Here is a 20135-nt window from a genome sequence, read left to right on the forward strand (position 1 = left end):
AAAGAGAACAAACCCTTCCAAACCACCAGTCAGTCCCTGCAATGCATTTAAAAACAAACAAATAAAACAAAAAAACTCCTGAGAAAGAGTAAGGCTGGATAAGAAACCCCCTCAACTGCAACAGGCAAGTCTGATTTTTGTTCCTAGTATGTTTCCTGTCAGAGGTCAAAACTTTTCATTATGGCATCATGGTCAAACTTGAAACTCAAGAAAGCTCTTGATGAGAAAGCAAATTTGTAATGGCCGTTGCATGCCACAGAATGTCCCTCTACATGTTCTGGCAGTGGGTCTTCACTGGAGCAACACATCTCATATGCTGCATCTGCTTAAAGAGAAAAACACATGAAGCAAATTTTAAACAGATAGTTATCAATAAGAGTGTCAAGAACAATACAAAGCCATCCCTCAAATGTATATTCAATTAATACTTATGACTAAATCTGTACATCTGGTCACAAACGGAAGAAGGTAACTCAAACAGCCATATTTACAAGTCATCTAGTGACTAGAACAAATCTTAAAAGTCATGGCAATCTGGGGACACTTTCAATAGCCAGTTTTACCCACACATGCTGTTTTGCAAATTGTTTCTTAATAAGGAGGAAAGAAATATGGCCCTATTTTCTAAGCAATAAGTAACTGTGTGCACTCTCCAGAGTAGTCCAATATCAGCTGCAGCTTATTACTAGCAGGACAGAAAGCCTTGAACCAACACTCAATTACCAGCATTGTGTTGACTCAGATGCTATTTTCCTAAATCAGCCTTTAGTTACTTTTTACTCAGCCACCTGACAGTCTTAATAATTAAGGAGAAGGATTGCAAAACCAGCATGAAGCAGCACATGAAGTTAAATTAAAAAAAAAAAAAAAAAACAACCTCAGACTATCTCATTATTCAGACAGGCCTTCAGCCTGTAATGCATGACAATGGATGAAAATTCAGACAGCACTTGCCTGTTTCAAAGTTATCTTGAAGTCTTCTTGGATTAAGCCTTTTTTCACATTTCTGGTTAAGACAATGACCATACATTACACTCTTCATACAGAAACAACATTCTATTTCCTAGTGATATGGCTTAAGCATCAGCTAAAAGGCATGCTGGTTCTACTTGCTTTGACACACCTCCTGATGTGTGAATGATTTTACTTATAACTCAGCATGAATCCTGTCATGTTACTTTATCTAGTAAGCATGCTTCAAAGCCTTTCAGAAACATGCAACCTTTTAACATTCAACAAACCATTTTCTAAATGCAGGCTTTTAGGGAAAAAGTTTGAGTGCTTTCTAAATGTTTCAAGCTGGAAAGGTCTCGCATATGATGGTGTGGAATCGAAGCTGCACATGCACATGCATAAGACAATCAGCTTGTCACAAAAAGCAAGGAGAACGTATTTGCAAACACACTGCTACCACCAGTTAAATTTAACATGAGTTAGAGACGTAAACTTCGAACTCTCCAGGGAAGAGTTAAGTTTTAGCCCCAGGTATGCTGCTGTAAGTTTACAAATACAGAGAAAAGTATGGTTCTTTGTGTGAATTAAGAGTTCCCTGCCTTCCAAATTGTATTAGAAAATTATCACTGGGACATGGAATATTTAAACTGCAAATGACTGACAATCATGAAAACGCAAATGAAATGCCACGAAAGTATTTATCAGAGTCTGTAGAGAGCCTACAAAGTAAATGTGGAGTATTAACAGTTCCACTTGTTTCCATCAAGATCCTACAGATTCCCATTACAGTTTTTTCTATACAGCCAAATTTCTGGGCAGTCAAGTCTTTCACTTTTTATTTGTCTACACAACTAACCATTTCTTCCTACAGTGAAGATTTTACAGGGCAAGAGTTTATGGTTTCTACACTTCTACATGAAAAACAAAGAGAAGGTAATAACCACAAGCCAGAATGTGAAGAATCCAGCTTGCAGCCAAGTAAATAAGAAAAATTAAAGCCTGGACAAGCCAGCAGAGCTGCATGGAGAACTGGGGCTCACTGCTGCACAAGAGCCAAAATAGGATCAGAGAGCTATAAAGGGGAGGTGGGAATCAAAAAGACATTATATTAAAAAAAGAGAGATATCTCAGTGAGCCTTCCCCCAGCCAGCAGAACTGTGGGGCAAAGACAATTGTTAAGGCAAAGAAAAGATAACAAACTGAGAATGTCGTAGTGGAATTTACAAACTGCTGTAGTTCTACTGTATGATTAAAAAAATTATATGATATTCTGGAGTTCATGTCAAGTCTGCATCTCAAAATTTTCACTAGAGAGAAGAGAAATACTAAGCATATGCGTTACCACTTTTATCTAATTGCTGCATAACAAAACTCCATGCTTACAATAATATATCATACGTGAATATGTAAGACATACTACACTCACTTATTATGAAACCCATTACCTGAAGGAAAGCTGGAAAGCTGCAGGATTGTCTACAGAAACAGCTGACAAATTTTCAACTGCTAAAGTAAGACTTAATTCCAAAATGCAAACTTTGAAGCTGAGTATGCTTGTCTATGTATACGTATACAAGGTAAGAAATATCGTATTTCTACAAATACATACCAAATATCCTAGTCAAATATACTTTTGATAGATACGCACTCTACTTTCTTTCAGCAGGACATTGGCCTGGACATTTGTTAAGCATTACTGGAACCTGTTAATCACTGTGTGTTTCTTACCAAGGTATGGTTTTGCTTAACTGGTTGACTGTGGACTCCATTTGTTCGCTTCTTTTGGATGGAAGTGTCTTGATACTGTTTTCTGCCATTGCTCCTCAAGCTCTGACTCTGCCATTAAGTCCAAAATGCAGTAAAGAGAAGAGTTTAAATGGAAGCATTGAACATCACTGCACCGATACTTCCTACTTATCAGTTAAAACTCTCCTCCAGATGACCTCAAAACATATGAATGGTATCTTTTGTAAACAAACTAAGCACACCGAAATTAACCGAACACACACTCAAGTTACAACACTCATCAGCTGTTACTCAGTCTCTCTTGCACTATTACAAACACTGTATTACACAATAAATTCAGGTCAGTGAGTTCCCATACACCGATGCCTATATACTAGTGGCACCCAAAATATTTCAGAATGGTACATGGAGAACACCAAAACGGTAATTACCACCTATACCTGAAACAACACAACCAACGTCAGACAAATCTGAGAATCCCCAAGATTTTTTTTTTCATGTTTATATTTTCGCATGCTGTGGTGCAAATTCAGTATTTTCATTCTAGAGAGGAACCCTTATGAACAAGGACATCTGTTTTAAACAGCCCAGATGCATGGGTTTGCCTAAGAAACACCCTACCTTTATCTTCAAAGCTTCAGATATCTCAGGATGATTATATGGCTTCTGTGGCTGTTTTGGCTTCACCCACTGCTCTCCTGAAAAGCCGTCTGTAAACACCTGCTGACTACAGCGAAGTTTGGATCTGGTACAGGAAAACAAACAGAGTTTACAGCACAACTTCAAACTTATTGATAGCAGAAGAGAAATATGAAAGAATTTTCTGCTTTTTGCAAGCAACCTGGAAGACAAGCTTAAGTAACCTACTGTGGAAACTAATGCTCCTCACTGCATTGTTGGTGCTGACCTGACTTGAATTACTGGAGCACAGCCGTCTTTTGGGGACTAGAGGTTGTAAAGTTTGATCTACCGCTTTTAGCTTAGCTGAATCAAAAGCCAGCAGCACACTCGTTCTTCCACTGACCCCCACCGGTTTTAGCTAGCTAGCTACTTCTAATAGTAGATTACAGTCCTGCTTTAAAGAGTCCTATTTTTCGTCTGTGGAAGTGCCAAAAGCATTGAAAGTTATTTATTTGTTTTAGCTTCTGTTTTTTTTGATTCCCATAGACAGGACTCAAGAAACTACCTCAGTTCTAACACATGACAATTTACAAAAAAAAGCATATAATGACATTAAGTTCTAATCCTATCCTATGAGATACACCCGCAATTTTTTTTTTTAATTAACCTGTTCTATTATTGGAACATGAATACTCAGAGAAAGAGAAAGGAGAAGCAGCTTTGTATGACCATTATTTTATAAAATGATATAGAGGTGTTAAACTGACCTGGTTCTTACCTAGCTTTTTCCAAGTTGGGCTTAGAGGGTGTGCTCCCTGTCGATGAAAATCCATTGTCACTATCTGAGGAATCTCCATTCCTTCGGGAAATCCATTCCCTCAATGGCCTGTGAGCAAGGAGAAGTACAACAAGATGTACTTACTAAAAGAAATCTGAAGAAACTAAAGTTGTCTGAAAGGCACTGGCCTAAAATTTGCCTCATCCCAAACATACCTGATGAAGGGAATTGCCATAAAAAATTTGTTAGGTGCCAAACCCAGCTTGGACTTCGGGGTCATGTCATTTCTGTGGCATGGTAATTTGTCGATGGAAAACCACTCAATATTCTAGAAAAAAATAAATAAAATCAAAACACCCACTACTGAGGCCTTACAGAATGTTACAAATGTGTATCAACCACAGTTATTTCCCTTAATTAAAAAAATTACAATGGAAGACATTAATTAATGGACCACAACAGGGTTTTTCACAAAAGGTTAGTTAACAATGGGGTCATTCTTCTGACTGCAACTACAAAGTAACAGATGGTACAGCACATACTCATTGCAAGATATGGCACCTAAAACGTGAAAGGTATTATTCAGCAACTAAATTCTGAATAAGGGTTTCAAAAACCAACCAAACCACTGCACACCAAATGCCACAAATAAAGAGGTAGACACTTTCAAATAACTTTGACTAATAACTAATAAACTAAGTTTTAGTAGACTAATAAAGACTAATAAACTAAATAACTTTCAAAGCCACTTCTATTCTTGCTGTTTTTATTTATAATGCCACCAAAATTAGACCACCAGTACTAATTCAAAAATTATCAGAAAAAAGGGGATTTAGTCTGCAGAGCAAGTTCCAGTTTGTTATGAAAGGAAAAAACACGGGTAAAGGATAGGATTTGTGTTATAATTTATACATTATCGTTTTAACTATTAAAACTGTGTTAAAACTGAATGGAGAACAAAATCAGGAATTCTGAATATACACTGTGTAGAACCCCACATGCAAGCTTTTCTATTGCAGAACCTAGCACCAGAAGCCCAGGTCCAGAAAAGATGCATATTATGAAGTTACCAACTGAACAGGTTTTCAACATAGTTCTACAGGGAATTTAAAAAAAAAAAAAAATGGCATGCCCAGTCATACTGGATCAGATGAAGACAGTGCTTCAGCAGGGAAGCAAAAATCTGTCACTGAACTCTTCATCACACACACACAGATGGTCACTGGGGGGTATTTACTGTACATTAAAAAAAAATAAAAATCAAAGTTCATCAGCCTTACTTCAGATTTTGAAAAAACAGGTCTCTAATGCAAGAAATTAAAAGTCTCCTATCTAGTCAACTACAAGTACCTTTTCCCATTTAGAAAGCCAGATACCCTGTTCAGTGGCTCCCTGTGCATGAGAATACAGGGATAACTGTTTTAAACTGAATTGCAATACAAGAAAGATACTCCTGCACTACCCGAGTCTTTGCTTCTCCCTTTCACAATACTTTTTAAAAGCCTAATGGTACACATACCATCCAAAATGATTCCCTTTTTGTGTCCCCTTCCCAATCTCCTCCTTAAAATCAATATTCTCTAACTCCGGATGGTATTAGCCATGAAAGAGAACACAATCCTTAGTTTCTCCTTCTGATATGTAGGCTTTTGTATATCACCAATTAATAGTTACATCTTCAGAAGAATATATAGTTATACATGCAGCTATAACTAGTATTAACATGAAATGATTAACATACACACTACCTAAGGGAAACCACCACAAACTAACACACCATTAGCTTTCAAGAAAAAAAAAAATAAAAAAAAATAAAAATCAAGCTCCACAACAAGGTACGTATAGATTCCAACAAGATATCACATACCCGAATTTCCCGTCTAGTTTTGGGGTTGAATTTTGTGTTCTTGGGAACTCCTGGAATGATGTACAGCCGTGCTAATTGATCATTAATTCGCAGCTCAATGTATTCTTCTTTACAGATATAATCTTTTATGTCAAACCCAGTTTCTTCAAACACCTGAGAAGCATATAGATGAAATCAGCATATGTATTCAGATTTAACCTTTCAGAACCTACCATCGGAAGAGAAGGAATGACTTTTTCAGATCTATCCATGACAGCAAGCCACTGCTGGGAAAAACAAGCCTTTACACAAAGATACAAGCTCAGTAACAGAAAAGGTTTCTTGAGATCCTATGCACTTTACATTTCTCGAAGACAGACAGACCTGTAATAAAAGTTGAAACAACTCCATCACACCTTCATGTAGCAATTTGTTGATATGGATGAGGAGTCTCTAGCTGCTCCTCCATGCTGCTGGATGCATGGAAATCTTATCCACAGCAAAACCTACTATTTGCGGCATAAGCACATCTTCAAATTCTAGCAAGGCTTACTTGCACCTCAATTTGTCTTCTCTTTCAACAATACTTCTACTTCATGAACCTTCTACCCCAATACATATAATCACTTTCATTTTAGTAACAAAATCCAGAAACAGGGTAAGCAAAACTTATACTGCAAAATTCAAACTGCACATTCACACTGACAAACAAATTTAAAAACTGCATTGTCAGCTGCTCTAAATAAAAAAACTAGGAGCGTTATACCTGCTGGAGATTAGTAGAAAGACAACAATAATTGAAAAGAACATTTTCATCGTGTATTTTATGGTCTTGCAGTGAAGGATCATAGATTCACAGAATGGCTTGTGTTGCAAGGGACCTTCAAAGATCATCTAGTCCAACCCCCCTGCCACGGGCAGTGATACCTTTCACAGGATCAGGCTGCCCAAAGCCTTACTTCGAAATACTTGCTTTTGACAACATTCTCAAATATACAAGGTTTATAATATAAAAAGATTCATATCAAAAATACCTAATAGCTTAAATCAGATCACGCCTCTAAGCTTGCTAAGTAAATAATACTTCTTTAGAAACTTCCTAGTCCTCAAAAACTCCATAGGAAATACAAGTACTCAGAAAACATGCAGGATTGATACCACTGTCCAAAATATTTCTGCCCAGGCAGTGGAATATGCATGTGAACAATCACTCATAGAACTGGATATTAACCTCAGGGCTATTAAACCCCACTGCCAGTAATCCAAAGGCAGAAGTCCTCATTTAAATTGTTTAAAGACCAGATTTAGAATTAAAAAGAGAGACAGGATCTTCAGTAAAACCTCTTCTCAACCCCCATCTCCTGTGGGTACTATAATGAAAAATGGAACCATGTAACTCCATATAAAATAATAATAACAGGAAATTACTAAAATATGTTATGCAAAATACCAGCGTATATATTGGTATCAGCAAAATGGTTGTAAGTTCCATTTTTGCAAATGCAGAGGAAATTAAGCACAAATATGAAAAAAACCAGAAGTGTTTAATACAAAGCAAATAATTGACCAGTTAGTCTTCAAATTAGCACATACAACCTCTTTTATATCAAAATAAAAAGCAAGCCATCTTGCCATCTACCTACATTAACAGCAGAGATTATGGGGTAAAAAAATACCCAAACAAACAAAAAAAATCCCACTTGAAAAACCCCTACCACACACGGTCTCAATTAAGAGAAGGTATGCTTTTCTTCTATACTTACTCTTACTACTAACACCAATGTTTTCCCTCCCTGAAAGATCTTTCGAGATGATTTAAGTGAATTCATTGTAGAAACTTGTTTTACCAAGAGTATCATCCACATAGTATGGTTTTGCCCTCATCAACTTCTGAAACGCTACTGAACCGTGTAGACACTGCCCAGTGAACACCTCTTCAATTAGACCTTATACAGATGCAATTTATGGTTTTAGACCTGTGTTGACTCCAGTAAAAGCAGTTAAGAGATTTATGCATAGACATTCCTGGCCACATATAAGCCTTGAGGAATTTGCCATTTTATCCACAACGACAATCTGCTTTGATGGAAAAAGATCATAGCAACAGCAGTGTTTACTAGTGTAATCTAAATCAATCCTCCAAGTTAAAAACACCATCAAAAGACCTTTTTCACCCCAGTTTAACTGTGCCCCTTTTAATGCTTTTGCTAGCATAACTTGGAGTAAAGAGGAAGGCATACTTCATGTTATTTCTGCATCACTGAAAAAAAAAAAAAAGTTCTTCACAATTTTTACATAATCATCCTCAATCCCCAACTCAACTCTTTAGCCTCTATACATAGCCCAGTGCACATACGCTAAATTCCCTTTTACAGTTACAGTGGCCCTCAAAATTAATATTCTAAAAGCCACAAAGTGCATGAGATTCCCCAAGCCCCAAAAATAACACTTAAAAGGAAATGGATAGTTCAGCAGAGAACTTTAAAAATATTACTCCCTTAACTTAGGAAGTTAGTGCAAAACAAGTAAAAACATCAAAGAGTGATTTTTCAATTATATAACCACACCCCTGATTATCACTCCGGAACTCAGAAAAGCACTAAAAGCTACAGAAGAAGACTTTGCAAGAACAGACTATTTACCTAATTTCAATAAAGAGACACCTAAGCAAAGTGTCTTTTCATCTAATGTATATATCCTGCTCTCCAAAAAATTTCATGTCTTTAGCTTAAATTTAAGGGAATCAAATATAACTTACCTCTCTAGCAGCACAGTCATGAGGCGCCTCTTCTTTATTTACTTTCCCTTTTGGAAATCCCCAACCAGACTTTGCTAAATAGCCCTGAACCAAAAGAACCTGCAAAATACAAGGGAATGCAACTGTCAGACACCCACTATTCTAGCCAATTTCTATTAAATGTCTTCCCTTCACCACCCCCTGCTTCTCCAAAAAGATACTTAGGTCTGGGGGAAGGAACTCATTAGGTTTTCTGTGTTCTAACAAGAACTGTAAAATTTTTTATGGTATGATGCAACTTAGATTAAAAAAAAATAAAATTGAGAAGGCAAGCAAGCAGAAGTGTGTTTACTATATTCCTGTACACACTCAACAGTGTCAAGTAACTGTCAGGTCTTTGCGAATCTGAAAAGCTTTTTTTCTCCCTCCAGATGAAACAAGTAAACAACAAAAAGATTACTTCTGCCAGTATATGCCAACCTTTCCTCTAGCTCTTCACTACTAATTCCATACTTACATTTTCAAGTGTCTCATCGAGAATAATTGCACCATAAGTTGGCACTCCCATTTTGTATTCTTTCCACTCATCTAAAACCTTTTGTACATCTTCACCATGAGGCAGTAAAAAAGGGCAGTGATTGAAGAGTACAGCACCATGTTAAGGAAGATAAACTTAGACACTTCAGTTTCAAATCACACAGACATGCAAAAGATACCTGCTCAACATATACAGTAACCACACTCCCTCCCATAAGTGCTTTCAAGATGCATTTTCTTGGAAGTAAAAAATATTGTTAATAATCTATTAACAAACTCTAAAGGTTGGAAAGCATAAAGTAATTTGGAAATTCTAATACAAGCCAATTTCAAAAACAGACAAGAAAAAAAATGGTGCAAGACTGCTTGTTTGAAGGAAGGTCTCCCCCAGTTCTAAAGAAAAAGTATCCCCATAACAGTTATTCTGAATATGTATTATTCTTAAATACATTTTTTTCATTTTGAAGTAAGACAGACCAAAATGCAGTTTCATTTCCTGCTTGAAGTGAAGCGGAGATAATTTTTTCCCTAGAGTACAGTACAGAATCTATACTTAAGTATTTTCTATGCAAAAAAAAAAAATTTTAATACAGAGACCTAAATTCTAATATGCTTACCAAAACTGACCACACAGAGAAAATGTAAACAAACTTTATAACACTAAAACTTTGAAAGCAAGTTTTCACATTCTTAATAAAAGTATTAGTATTATGTATTACATACAAAACTATACTATCAATAGAAAATATTCCATAGCAGAGTACTTAAAAATACAACATTGCAGCAGAACTAATATTTCTGGCAAATGTGAGCTGGAGAAGAACACATCTAATGAACAAATGACATCTACTACATTGTATTGTTCCTGCACTGCCTACAATTACTGAAGATTTCTGTTAGTCTAGAGATACATTTGTAATTAAAAACATACCTAAAATAAATAAAAAATAACCGCATAGTTGTGAATGAGAGTCAGATTTTTTTTGCCTTAAACAACCTGTTTTACAGATTTTATGTATGTGTCTTGAACAAACCTGATTGACAGTGCAAGTTCTATGTATGAGCCCTAAAACCGGCCTGCTTTGCAGTACGGCCTGCTTTGCAGTACGGGAGGGAACAAGCCCTGCAAAGGTGGAGCGGTGCTCTCTTCTCTGAGATAAGAGGGTGAAGCGGTGCTCCCTCCCCAGAGATAGGAGGGTGGAGCGGTGTTCTCCTTCAGAAACTCTAGTTGGGTTGATCAATAAAGGGGGGCTTCAGTTGGAGCAGCTACCCAACGTCCCCTATCCAAATGGACAAACCCTGCAGAAGAGGAGTGTTTCTGGACTTGCAGAGGCCCACTCCCTTATACAGCTGTACCTTGGACTTGAGGAGGTCCACTTCCTTTTCTACAGTGGACAGAACCCCCTTGGAGCCCCCAAAATGTTGCATACTGTGCCTGCGTCCTAATTAGCATGGAAAGCGAGAAGAGGAGCGGATAACATGAACAGAATTCATGATTATTAATGAAAGGGACAATAACAATACCAATGATCAAGACACAGATGTGCACCCACCACCACAGAACCAAAGATCAGACTGGACCTGCGAGATGTTGCTGGACCTCAGGAGTGGTGATATTTCTTTCTCTCTTTCTTTCTTTCTCTCTCTTTCTTTCTTTCTTTCTCTCTTTCTTTTTTTTTTCTCTCCATATTATTAGATAAAATTAGGGAAAGCCATACTATTATCCAATCTGTGAAATATTATTACTATATTGAAGTGTGTTATTGCTGCCAAGCTACTGACCAAAGAGGGTTATTAACTCGCTACCTTTGCCGAGCAAAGGGTCTCTGCCATGCAGAAGAAAACCCCTTTAAAAGGGAGGATACAAAAGATTCGTCTACCCCAAAACCCTCCGAGTAGGATGGGACAATAGTATCAAGCAAGAGGAAATTATCATATATTTACAGTTCATTGTTAAAATAAAATCTGTAGTGTTTCAAAATCCCTGTTATCAAGCTAACAGAGGAGTATGTTGTGTAGTGAAACCACAGATAGTATTATTACAAAGTATTTTGACTAGCGAAACCACAGACAATATTATCACGAAAGTTCGAAGCAACATTCCAATCCCACAAAGGAAAACAAGGGAAAAGGTTAAAACTAGAGTACTTGCTGGCTGAAAGTCACAAATTCTTCTCCAGCAAGGACTACATAGTGTACCTTGTAAGCAATGAAAAAAGCAGAAACCAACCATATGAATTCAGTAAAAACGCATCCTCTTCCCTACCAACAGAACTGTTTCCAGGAGCAACTGCCGGTACTTCCAACAAATACAGCCCACTGCCCATGCAGAAGCACACACCACCTTCAGCTATGTTAACATTTATGTCACTATTTACGTGGAAAGGGATTAAATTAAGATGACAAAACACTATGAATAGCTCCAACAGCTCATCTTTGAAACCCACCTATTCTGCCGAAGTGCAACCATGAGGAAAAATCCTCAAAGATCAGAAGTTACTTCTTTTCCTTAGCAGTCTGAGAAACATCTCTTTTGTGGATGCCACAAAACTATGGAAGCAACGAACTCATAAAATCACATACCTAGCAATACTAACTTCTAATCACTAGCACATGAACTGACATTTTCCTGCTGTAAGCACAAAATGTCATTAACAATATTCAGTTTGCACTTCATCCACTGAGACAGAAAACAATAAGAGTAATAAAAAGGATATCAGCTTTAGCAAAGTCTCTTATCCCACACTGAGGTAATCCTGGTGTGTTTTGCATGTAGAAATCCAAGTAAAACCAATGGGCAAGTTCGATCTGAAAACACACTCTGATTGCATTGTCTCTCTCTTCCCTTGGAATGTGCAAAATAAATCGGCTGCCAGGAAAGAAAGAAGAGTAAGATTAGCCAAATCTATCAATTTCAGTAAATCTAAGAACAAAAATGCATAGCAACAGTGGAACTCCTGATAAATTAGCACAGAGCAACAGACCACCCAATCTTCGTGGTGGTCTGGACAGCAAAACATTTTCACATCAAAGTAAAATATAACTTTTAAAGTCAAGAAGGAGAATGGATCATTATGTTCTTTCACAAAAGTCAATTACAATAAACTAAGTAAACTAACTGTTGTGAAAACAGGGAGGGCAGGATATCCAATGTAAATGGCTACATTACAAGAACGAAGGCATTTTTACATGTCCAGTAAAGAACATCTGCAAACTCTGATAACATATGTCAACCCATTTTTTTTCTGGACACAAGTTAAACACGGCTATGTATTTTCACTTAAAACCACAGTAAACTATTAATTTATGTAGACTTTAAAATACAGTACGACCCTATTAATTTTCTCAATCTGAAATATAACATGGACAACTAGTTTATTTTTTAAGTCTACTTTATGGTTCAGCTCAGATACCGGCACAGAAATAGAGGGTCCCAGAGATGTAAGTGTGAGTAACACTGTGTGACAGCTTACTTAAGCAGAAGCAGCTTTACTTTTTATTTATTTGTAAGATCAAGAACAACAGAATTTTACTTTTCAGAAATGTAAGGTCAGCTGCCCCACTGAACTTAAATAATTTCACAGAGATCTTTTACAGTCAACTCCTGAGTACCACCAGGTAAATTCCAAAGGCACATAATACCATGGCAAGAATGAGAAATACTTAAGACATCTATACTTACAATTTGACAAGTATAAATTGTTAAGAGATATCAAAAGTGGTTGCCTCTCCCAGCCACTCTGCCCAAGGACTGTCTCCTGCCTGGCCGTTGGACCACAGCCCCAGGGTCTCTGCCTAGGATGAGGGACATGGCTGCCACTTTCCCTTCGGCAGGTTCAACCAGCAGCAAAGCACAGCTTGTAGAGGACACTAACACAGATGGTCACACAAGGCTGCTAGAGACAAGGCGCTGCCTTCAGCAGCACCTACGTACAGCGCTCTCGTGAAACACAAGCACAGAGAGCCAAGTCCCCTGCTCTTCTTTGGCTGGCAGCGGCAGAAGGTGGCTAGTGCAGGCACACACTTGACACTCTCCAGGTTCACAAGTACATGCACATTCATGGGTCTTCCAGGCACCAGCACAGCTCCCTCTGCCCACCCAAAACCCCTGCCCAGACCCCAGGCCCTCAGCCCCATCACACAGCTCCCTGCCTCACCGGCTGGTCCAGTCTAAGCTTTCCTAGTGAGTACACGTGCACAACAGGTTTGGGGAAGTTAAGACGCTCGCCCCAGCACCAGCCCAGCAGCTGGCATCAGGTGCATGGGCTGTAACCCACGGTTGCCAACGTTCTGCCCCTCACTCAACTCACTCCCACAGTAGCTCGCTGTTTCAGGACGCTCACTGTTCCCACCCCAGAGGCTGGAAGCAGAGACCCCCACCCATACAAGCAGCTGCCACTGAGACATCCCCCCCCACTCAGTAGCTGACACCCTGTCCACTCACACATGCAGCTCTCAGCAGCAGCTGGCACTTCATCCTTGCAGCGCACATGTACATGGCATAGAGGGTGATTATGTAGAGAGAAAATTAAGCTTTAATAAGCAGATGTAAGAAGACAGGACAGACTGTGGCAATCAGCAAAAGACTCAGACAGACAAGCGTACTGACCAGTACAATACATAGAAGTAGTACCAAAGACGACTAAGTACATGCCAGCGTTACGCTTAGAGTAACAAGAGCAAAGCCACTTAGAACACTACTTATTAATCAAAAAGCGAGCTCGTAAGTTACTTAGAGTGACGGAAGTGCTAACGCTAGCTTGTACTAGGTGCAGGTCCCCAGGTGCTGGCTGCAGGGTGGCCTCCGAAGGAGGGAAAGGAGGTGCTCCATGGCAGAGCAGATGTCCACACTGCAGCCTGCGGAGGATCCCATGCTGGAGCAGATGGGTATTTCCTGAAGGAACTTCAGCCCGCAGGACTGACCCCACACTGGAGCAGGGGCACACCATGGGCAGGAAGGAGAGGCAGAGATGAAGTGTTATGGACTGACCGCAACCCCTATTCCCTATCGCCCTGCACTGCTTGGGGCGGGAGGAGGTAGAGAAGAGCTGGGAACGAAGGGGAGAGGTTGAACCTGGGAAAAAAGAGGATGTAAGGGAAGGCATTGTTTAAATTTTATCTTTGTTTCTCTCTATCTGAATCTATTTTAGTTAGCAACAAACTACACTAATTTTCCCTAAGTGGAGCTTGTTTTGCCCATGATGGTAACTGGTAAGCAACCTTCCTGTCTTATCCACAAGCTTTTCCATCGTATTTTCTCCCCCATCCTGTTGAAGAGGGGAAGTGAGTGCCTGGGTGGTCGTCTAGCTGCTGGCCAAGGTTAACCCACCACAGTCCTGATGTCAAAAGATGGGCTAACAGCACTCGCTTTCAGGAGAAAGAGAGCACCAAGAAGCCCCAGACCCTACATCAAGGCTCTGTACATCCGCCTATTTATTCAGTAAAGAACAACTCAGAGGCACAAGACGGCATGACAAAAAAATTGAGGTGGATACCTGTGACTTGTTATTTAACAGAGTGGGTCAGACGCGTGGCCCTACTACTGATGCTTAAACACACAATAACTTACCAGGACTAGAATAAATTGTATCCTGGCATTGTGTGATTTTAAAACAGCCTAGGCACTTGTTTTCAGATGCTAGCAAGTAACATTTTTTCTCACTGAATACAAACTCTAGGTGTAGAAGTCTCTTAACTTAGTTTATCAGCAGGCAAAAACTGACCGCTTTGGGAAAAAAAAAAAAAGTCAAATGAAAGTGCATTGGATTAGTGTTTTTAATCTTATTTTTGTTCTCCTTCAGAGAATGGTTTTGCAATTAAAGCATTTGACAATAATCACCACCACCATTATCACATATACTCAGTTCTCACACAGATCTCTACAGGTGAGTATAAAACCCTACTTGTTATTTTATACTGTTGGGAAAAGTTGTGGCTTTGGGTTTTTGGGGGGTTTTTTTGTTTGTTTGTTTTTGATAAGACCTAGCTTATACTAATTCTCTAGTACAGGTTTCAGTGCTGTGTAATTTCAGTATTAGAATCTGTGAAGTCAGTTATAAACACCTGACTCTGAACACACCCATTACAGCAGGTAACTTTATATGTTGAGCTGCACAGGACAAACAAAGCCCAGGGCCTGAGAGCCCCTTGACCAATGTACTTGATTTAATAATGCTAATATGCAAGGGAATTTTTAGTAACATGCATTTAAAATTCCACATTTAAGCTTAGCTATAACCTATATGAAATTAATATATATTCCACTGCTCACAGTGTGGAAAAACACTAAGGTTATATCAGAGACAACATCCACAAGTACACACTGAGCCTCCAGGGTCTGGGTTGGTTTTTTTTCTCCTACCGAGGACATAAATACACAAAGTTTCCCTTGTCCAATTAAAAACTTAATTTGACGATGAATGCTACAGTTCTTACTAATTAGCCAAACTTTACCTTCAGCAAGATACACAATCACACAAATACTGCAAGCAAAACTTTGTAAAAGTAAAATTAAGCCACAAACCCAGCCTAAGAACATAATACACACATTCCTAGAAGTTCACATATCTCAAAACTGAGTTGCTTTGAGTAATTACAGACAACAAAAATTTTGAATCTTAGCCCAATTAACTACACAAGTCAGCGGACTTTGTCAACCTAAGACCAAAATTGATTACTACAGAAATCCAGTCATCCTGCACAGTGCCTAAAAACTTGGAAGCTTTACTCACAGTTGCAAAAATAAAACAATTAAAGTGGCAAAGGTTACACAGCAGTACTTCACGGTTTTTTAACCCACCCAGCTCAACAAAAACAAAAAAGAACCGCCACACCCTCCCTTCAAGACACACAAAATTAAGATAGCAGCTAAGGCACCTTTGTATGCCTCTGGAGCTAGGAACAGCCATGAGAATTACCTGCAGGCGTTAAAACAGCTGTAGCTGCCCTGAACAGTGGAATTATTATTAAGACTAATTGGCTGAATCAGTTGGAGCAGCTGCAAGTGATCTGAGGACCTACACACAAGCCTCTGTGAGCAGCCTCTGCGTGGAACCTCCCTGAGCCTCTGCCTAGACTGCAGCCCCCATGAGGAATCTAAAGAAAATGGTTCAGCTCCAAACACAGTTTAATTCAGCAATTAAAATTGTGGAATTAAAAAATGGAATTAGCACCAGCTCACAGTGGTCTTTCTGTTATATGGAAACGTATCAAGCAGATAAAACAGCAAATACAATCAGAAGTACTGATGATTGCATCTCCTGTGAACACAAACTTTTAACAATTAAGAGTTTTCTGCACAGAACCTAGGCTTGTTGCTTCAGGACAAAGGAAAATATTCCTGTCTAAAGACAAAGTGTAGAAGTCTGACAGATATACTAGCACTCTCAAGATACAAATAAAACCAATAGTAGTGTTTTGTGGACATCTAAGCTTTAACTTAGACTTTTGGTTTTCAAATACACCAAAAAAAAACAACACTAAAAAAATAAAAATCTCAAACTACTGGGCAAGCTTTACTTCAAAGCAGATTTACTTCACTGTTTAGCTTAGTAAGAGTAATGTGAATGCTTGCCATCTCATAAAAATTCACTAACAGTTATTTAGATTTGCAGCTTACACTCTACAGTTCATATAAAAAGATACAAGAGAATTCATATGGGTCCTGTAACTTTCCAAACCTGTTATACTGAAAATGTAATTATTTTAGTACTGAAGTTTTATTTGCTGATAGAATTTAAAAAAAAAATAACAACAAACAAACAAAAAACAAAGTATAGGTTGCACTAGAAAATATTTTGAGTCTTCTCAATAACCGAGCATGAACAATTGCTTGTCTCTTTCTACCAAAGCTTCCACTAATACTATATATAGATTGAAGAATGTGGGAAGCAACAGGTATTTAAATAACCCATTTGTAGCCAAACACCTGAAGCACAGCACCACTGATCTTCCACTTATTTGTTTATCTTCTGCCTTGAGCCAGTGCCTGTCAGGCACCAGAATCATTTCTCTCTTTCCTACAGGAAAGCCTGACCCCTCTGCTCCTTTCAGTTGTTCTGCACATGTCCAAGCAAGGCAACGTTTTTGAAGGAGGGCTGATCTGTTAGCACTAATGAAAGTCAACAAGATGAATTAGGAAAAGATGAAGAGCAAGACAGATGGTAACTACAAGGCCCTGATCTACCATTCTACAGCTTTTTTTTCTTTAAATTAAAGCAAATCGACTACACTCACACAATTATAAGACAAACACAGTTTCAAAGGTAGAAGACAACAGCAGCTCAGAGGAAAACAGTAAGCCAGTGGGACTGACCCTATAGCAATGTAAGATCTGATTACTCTTTCAGTCACCCCACAGGAGTGACACTAATTGGCTACTTCAGTTTTGTTAACATTGTGATTCCCTTCTGGATTTTCTGAAGAAGTCTTAAACTCTACTTCATATGTGAGTGGGGATCTATAAAGTAAGTCCCATTTCTCTGCAGGGAGCCCAAAGGAGACACAATGGAAACACAAAGATGCTTCAGAAGCCAGGCTGGGAAAATTTAAGATTTACTTGTGTATTGCAAACTGACTCTTGCATTAGATACAAAACAAAATGCCACTAAGCGGAGCAATTCTAGCTTCCTGGGGTGTTCTCACTTCTAAGCATTTTCACTCATTTGAAAACAGTAATTCCTGTAATTGGACTATCCTTCATCTCTAGCAACCTTTCCCTCTTGTACTTAAATAGTTCAGAAGGGGTCCTTTCGAAGTGGTAAGACAGAAAGTTTATTTTATGTCAAATATCACATCCAGTTTGGGGCATCAAATTTTGGGGATGATAGATGAATTAAAAAGTCCAAAGGGCTGCGTGACAAATGATCAGAGGTTGAGATCATAAGGGAGGAAGAGCACCTCCCCACAAAAACAGAATCCATGTTCTATCAGAATTCAAACGTGGAGCCTTTAGGATCAGAAAAGCTAACCATTTCACCCTGAAAGAACCAACAAGTGGGACAGGACTGTTTCGGATGGAAGGGTCATCTTTTGGCTCCGCCTTTTCTGTCTCACTGGGACATTCCCTTCCAGCAGAGGTCAATCAGCAGAGGGACCGATTCCTGCCACCCCTTCTAAGTGAAACCAGGCTTCTGAACGGTAGGTATCACATCAGTTCATCACTACACACGCCATACCAACCTTACGCTTCTCTCTCTCCCTTCACTCGCCGACGCAGTTTTACCTTCCTCGCCCAAACCCGCTGAACACCGTACTAAAGACCCACGAGCCATGTTCTGCCTTTTCCTTCCACGCGGCTTCTACCCCGCCACCGGTTCAGCTCTACGTCAGGCTCTGACAACGGGCAACCCCTCCCGCTCCGCCAGCACAGCTCCTATCGGGGGGGCGCCTTGGGCCGCGAAGCCGCGACGGGGGCGGGGGCAGCCCCACGCAGACACGGGGGTAGCGGCACCCGGCCCCTTCCGTCCGCTTCCCGGCCGCTGCGAGAGCACCGACACCGTCCTTTTCCCCGGGCCGCCCCGCTCACCCCTCGGGGTCCCGCTGGCCCACGGAGGGCTCCAAGGAGCTCCGAGCCGCCTGGGCCCCACGCTACGCCGGTCCCACCTGGGGGGGGGGGGGCAGGTCAGGGCGGGAAGACGGCGCCCACCCGGCCCCCGCAAGGGACGACGCGCGGCACCGCAGGACGGGGGCGCCGCCGCTGGGTGGGGGAAAGGGGAGGGGCCGGCCGGCCGGGGCTGGTGGGCGTGAGGTGGGCCCGGGAAGGCCCCCGCCCCGTGGCTACCTGCACAGGTCGTCCAAAACGCCGCTGGGGATCTCGGCCCGTTTGGTCTCCATGGGGAAACGCGGCTCATCCCGACGCGGCGAAGCCCGAGCCACGGTACAGCGGCGGGGGGCGGGACTTCTCGGTGCCCGCCCGGCGAGGAGCGGGTCGGGAAGGCGGGGGGAGCGGCAGCTTCCTCCCCCAATCGCCTGGCGCCGGTGGCTCCGGGGTCCCCCCGCGTGGCGACGCGGCTTGACGCGGCGAGCCTATGAGCTGAAGTGCTACGGGGGAAACGGGACCCTCAGGTGATGACGGGAGGCAGCCAATGGGCGCTGCGGCCAGCCTGGGGCGTCATCGTCACGTACGAGCGGGGGAGGCTGCCCGCCCCGTCACAGCACATAACGTCAGCCGTAGCGCCGCCATCTCGGCCGGTGGCGGTGGCGTGTTACTGCCGGCCCGCGCAGGCTACGGCTTCCCGCGGCGGCAGCGCGGGAGAGCGGCCGCTGTCAGCACCGGGACTTGCGCCCGCCCTCCAGCTCCTCGCCGCGCCCAGCGCTGCGCCCCTCCCGGCGGGCCCCGCGGTTGCGGGTGGGGTGGTCGGCTTCCTCCAGACCGGGCTGTGCCTCACCCCCCTCATCCACCCCCGGGCGGGGGCGTATTTTAAAATCTACAGGCTTTGGGGAGAAGTACGAAGCCCCCAGCACTGCGCTGCCGGTAACTCGCCTTCGTTACCGTCACGAAGCGCGGTGCTTGGGCGTGTTTAAACCTCGCGCACTGCATAACCGAGGACAGAAAACATTTTTCATTGCGGTGAGGGCGAGGAAGACGTGCCTGACAAAGAGCTGCGGGCTGGCACTCGTAGAGGGCCCTCCCCGCGGCAGCCGGCAGAAGGAGCCGCCGCCTTTGATTTCAATTAGAAGTGAATAGTTAAAGCATTTCTCGCCGGGCCCAGTCCCTGCCCCTTCCTCGCCGAAGCGCCTGAGCTCCTCTAGGCAGCGCTTCCGCGGCAATTTCGCTGCGATTGCAACGGCTGCAGTCCCGTCCTGCTCTGCACTGGAACACACCGAGCTACGGGCGGCAGAACCGGAGGAAAAACTAACGTAGAGAGCACTGAATATTTTCCTACTTTAGCTACCAAAACCAGCAAAAAGGGCTA

At 41.3% G+C, this 20135-nt stretch overlaps 1 protein-coding gene across 3 annotated transcripts; it reads right to left on the reverse strand.

The window, feature by feature from the left end:
• Positions 1-158: 158 nt before the first annotated feature.
• DCP2 (decapping mRNA 2) lies at positions 159-19053 on the reverse strand. 3 transcript variants are annotated; one of them, XM_086479805.1, is made up of 11 exons: positions 19001-19053; positions 11937-12088; positions 9200-9327; positions 8704-8802; positions 5967-6119; positions 4315-4427; positions 4100-4207; positions 3322-3445; positions 2683-2790; positions 955-1006; positions 159-322 (listed from the first exon to the last, which is right to left on the reverse strand). In XM_086479805.1, exons 1-11 carry the CDS (start codon positions 19051-19053, stop codon positions 159-161), a joined length of 1254 nt encoding a protein of 417 aa, XP_086335931.1. The 3 variants fall into 3 exon arrangements, with proteins under 3 accessions (XP_086335931.1, XP_086335930.1, XP_086335932.1); XM_086479804.1 differs by having other exon boundaries at positions 159-325; XM_086479806.1 differs by lacking the exon at positions 2683-2790.
• Positions 19054-20135: the final 1082 nt, after the last annotated feature.

This window comes from Leptosomus discolor, chromosome Z, assembly GCF_034619465.1.
Source record: "Leptosomus discolor isolate bLepDis1 chromosome Z, bLepDis1.hap2, whole genome shotgun sequence".
Lineage (NCBI taxonomy): Eukaryota > Metazoa > Chordata > Aves > Leptosomiformes > Leptosomidae > Leptosomus > Leptosomus discolor.

Excerpts from the sequence above, each read along its gene's own strand:
- DCP2 (XM_086479804.1), bottom strand. The coding sequence starts at position 19,053 with ATGGAGACCAAACGGGCCGAGATCCCCAGCGGCGTTTTGGACGACCTG. Across the intron at positions 8,803-9,199 it reads TCGATGAGACACTTGAAAAT|GTTCTTTTGGTTCAGGGCTA; the intron begins GTAAGTATGGAA and ends TGTATTTTGCAG. Across the intron at positions 2,791-3,321 it reads CTGAAGCTTTGAAGATAAAG|AGTCAGAGCTTGAGGAGCAA; the intron begins GTAGGGTGTTTC and ends ACTTAATGGCAG.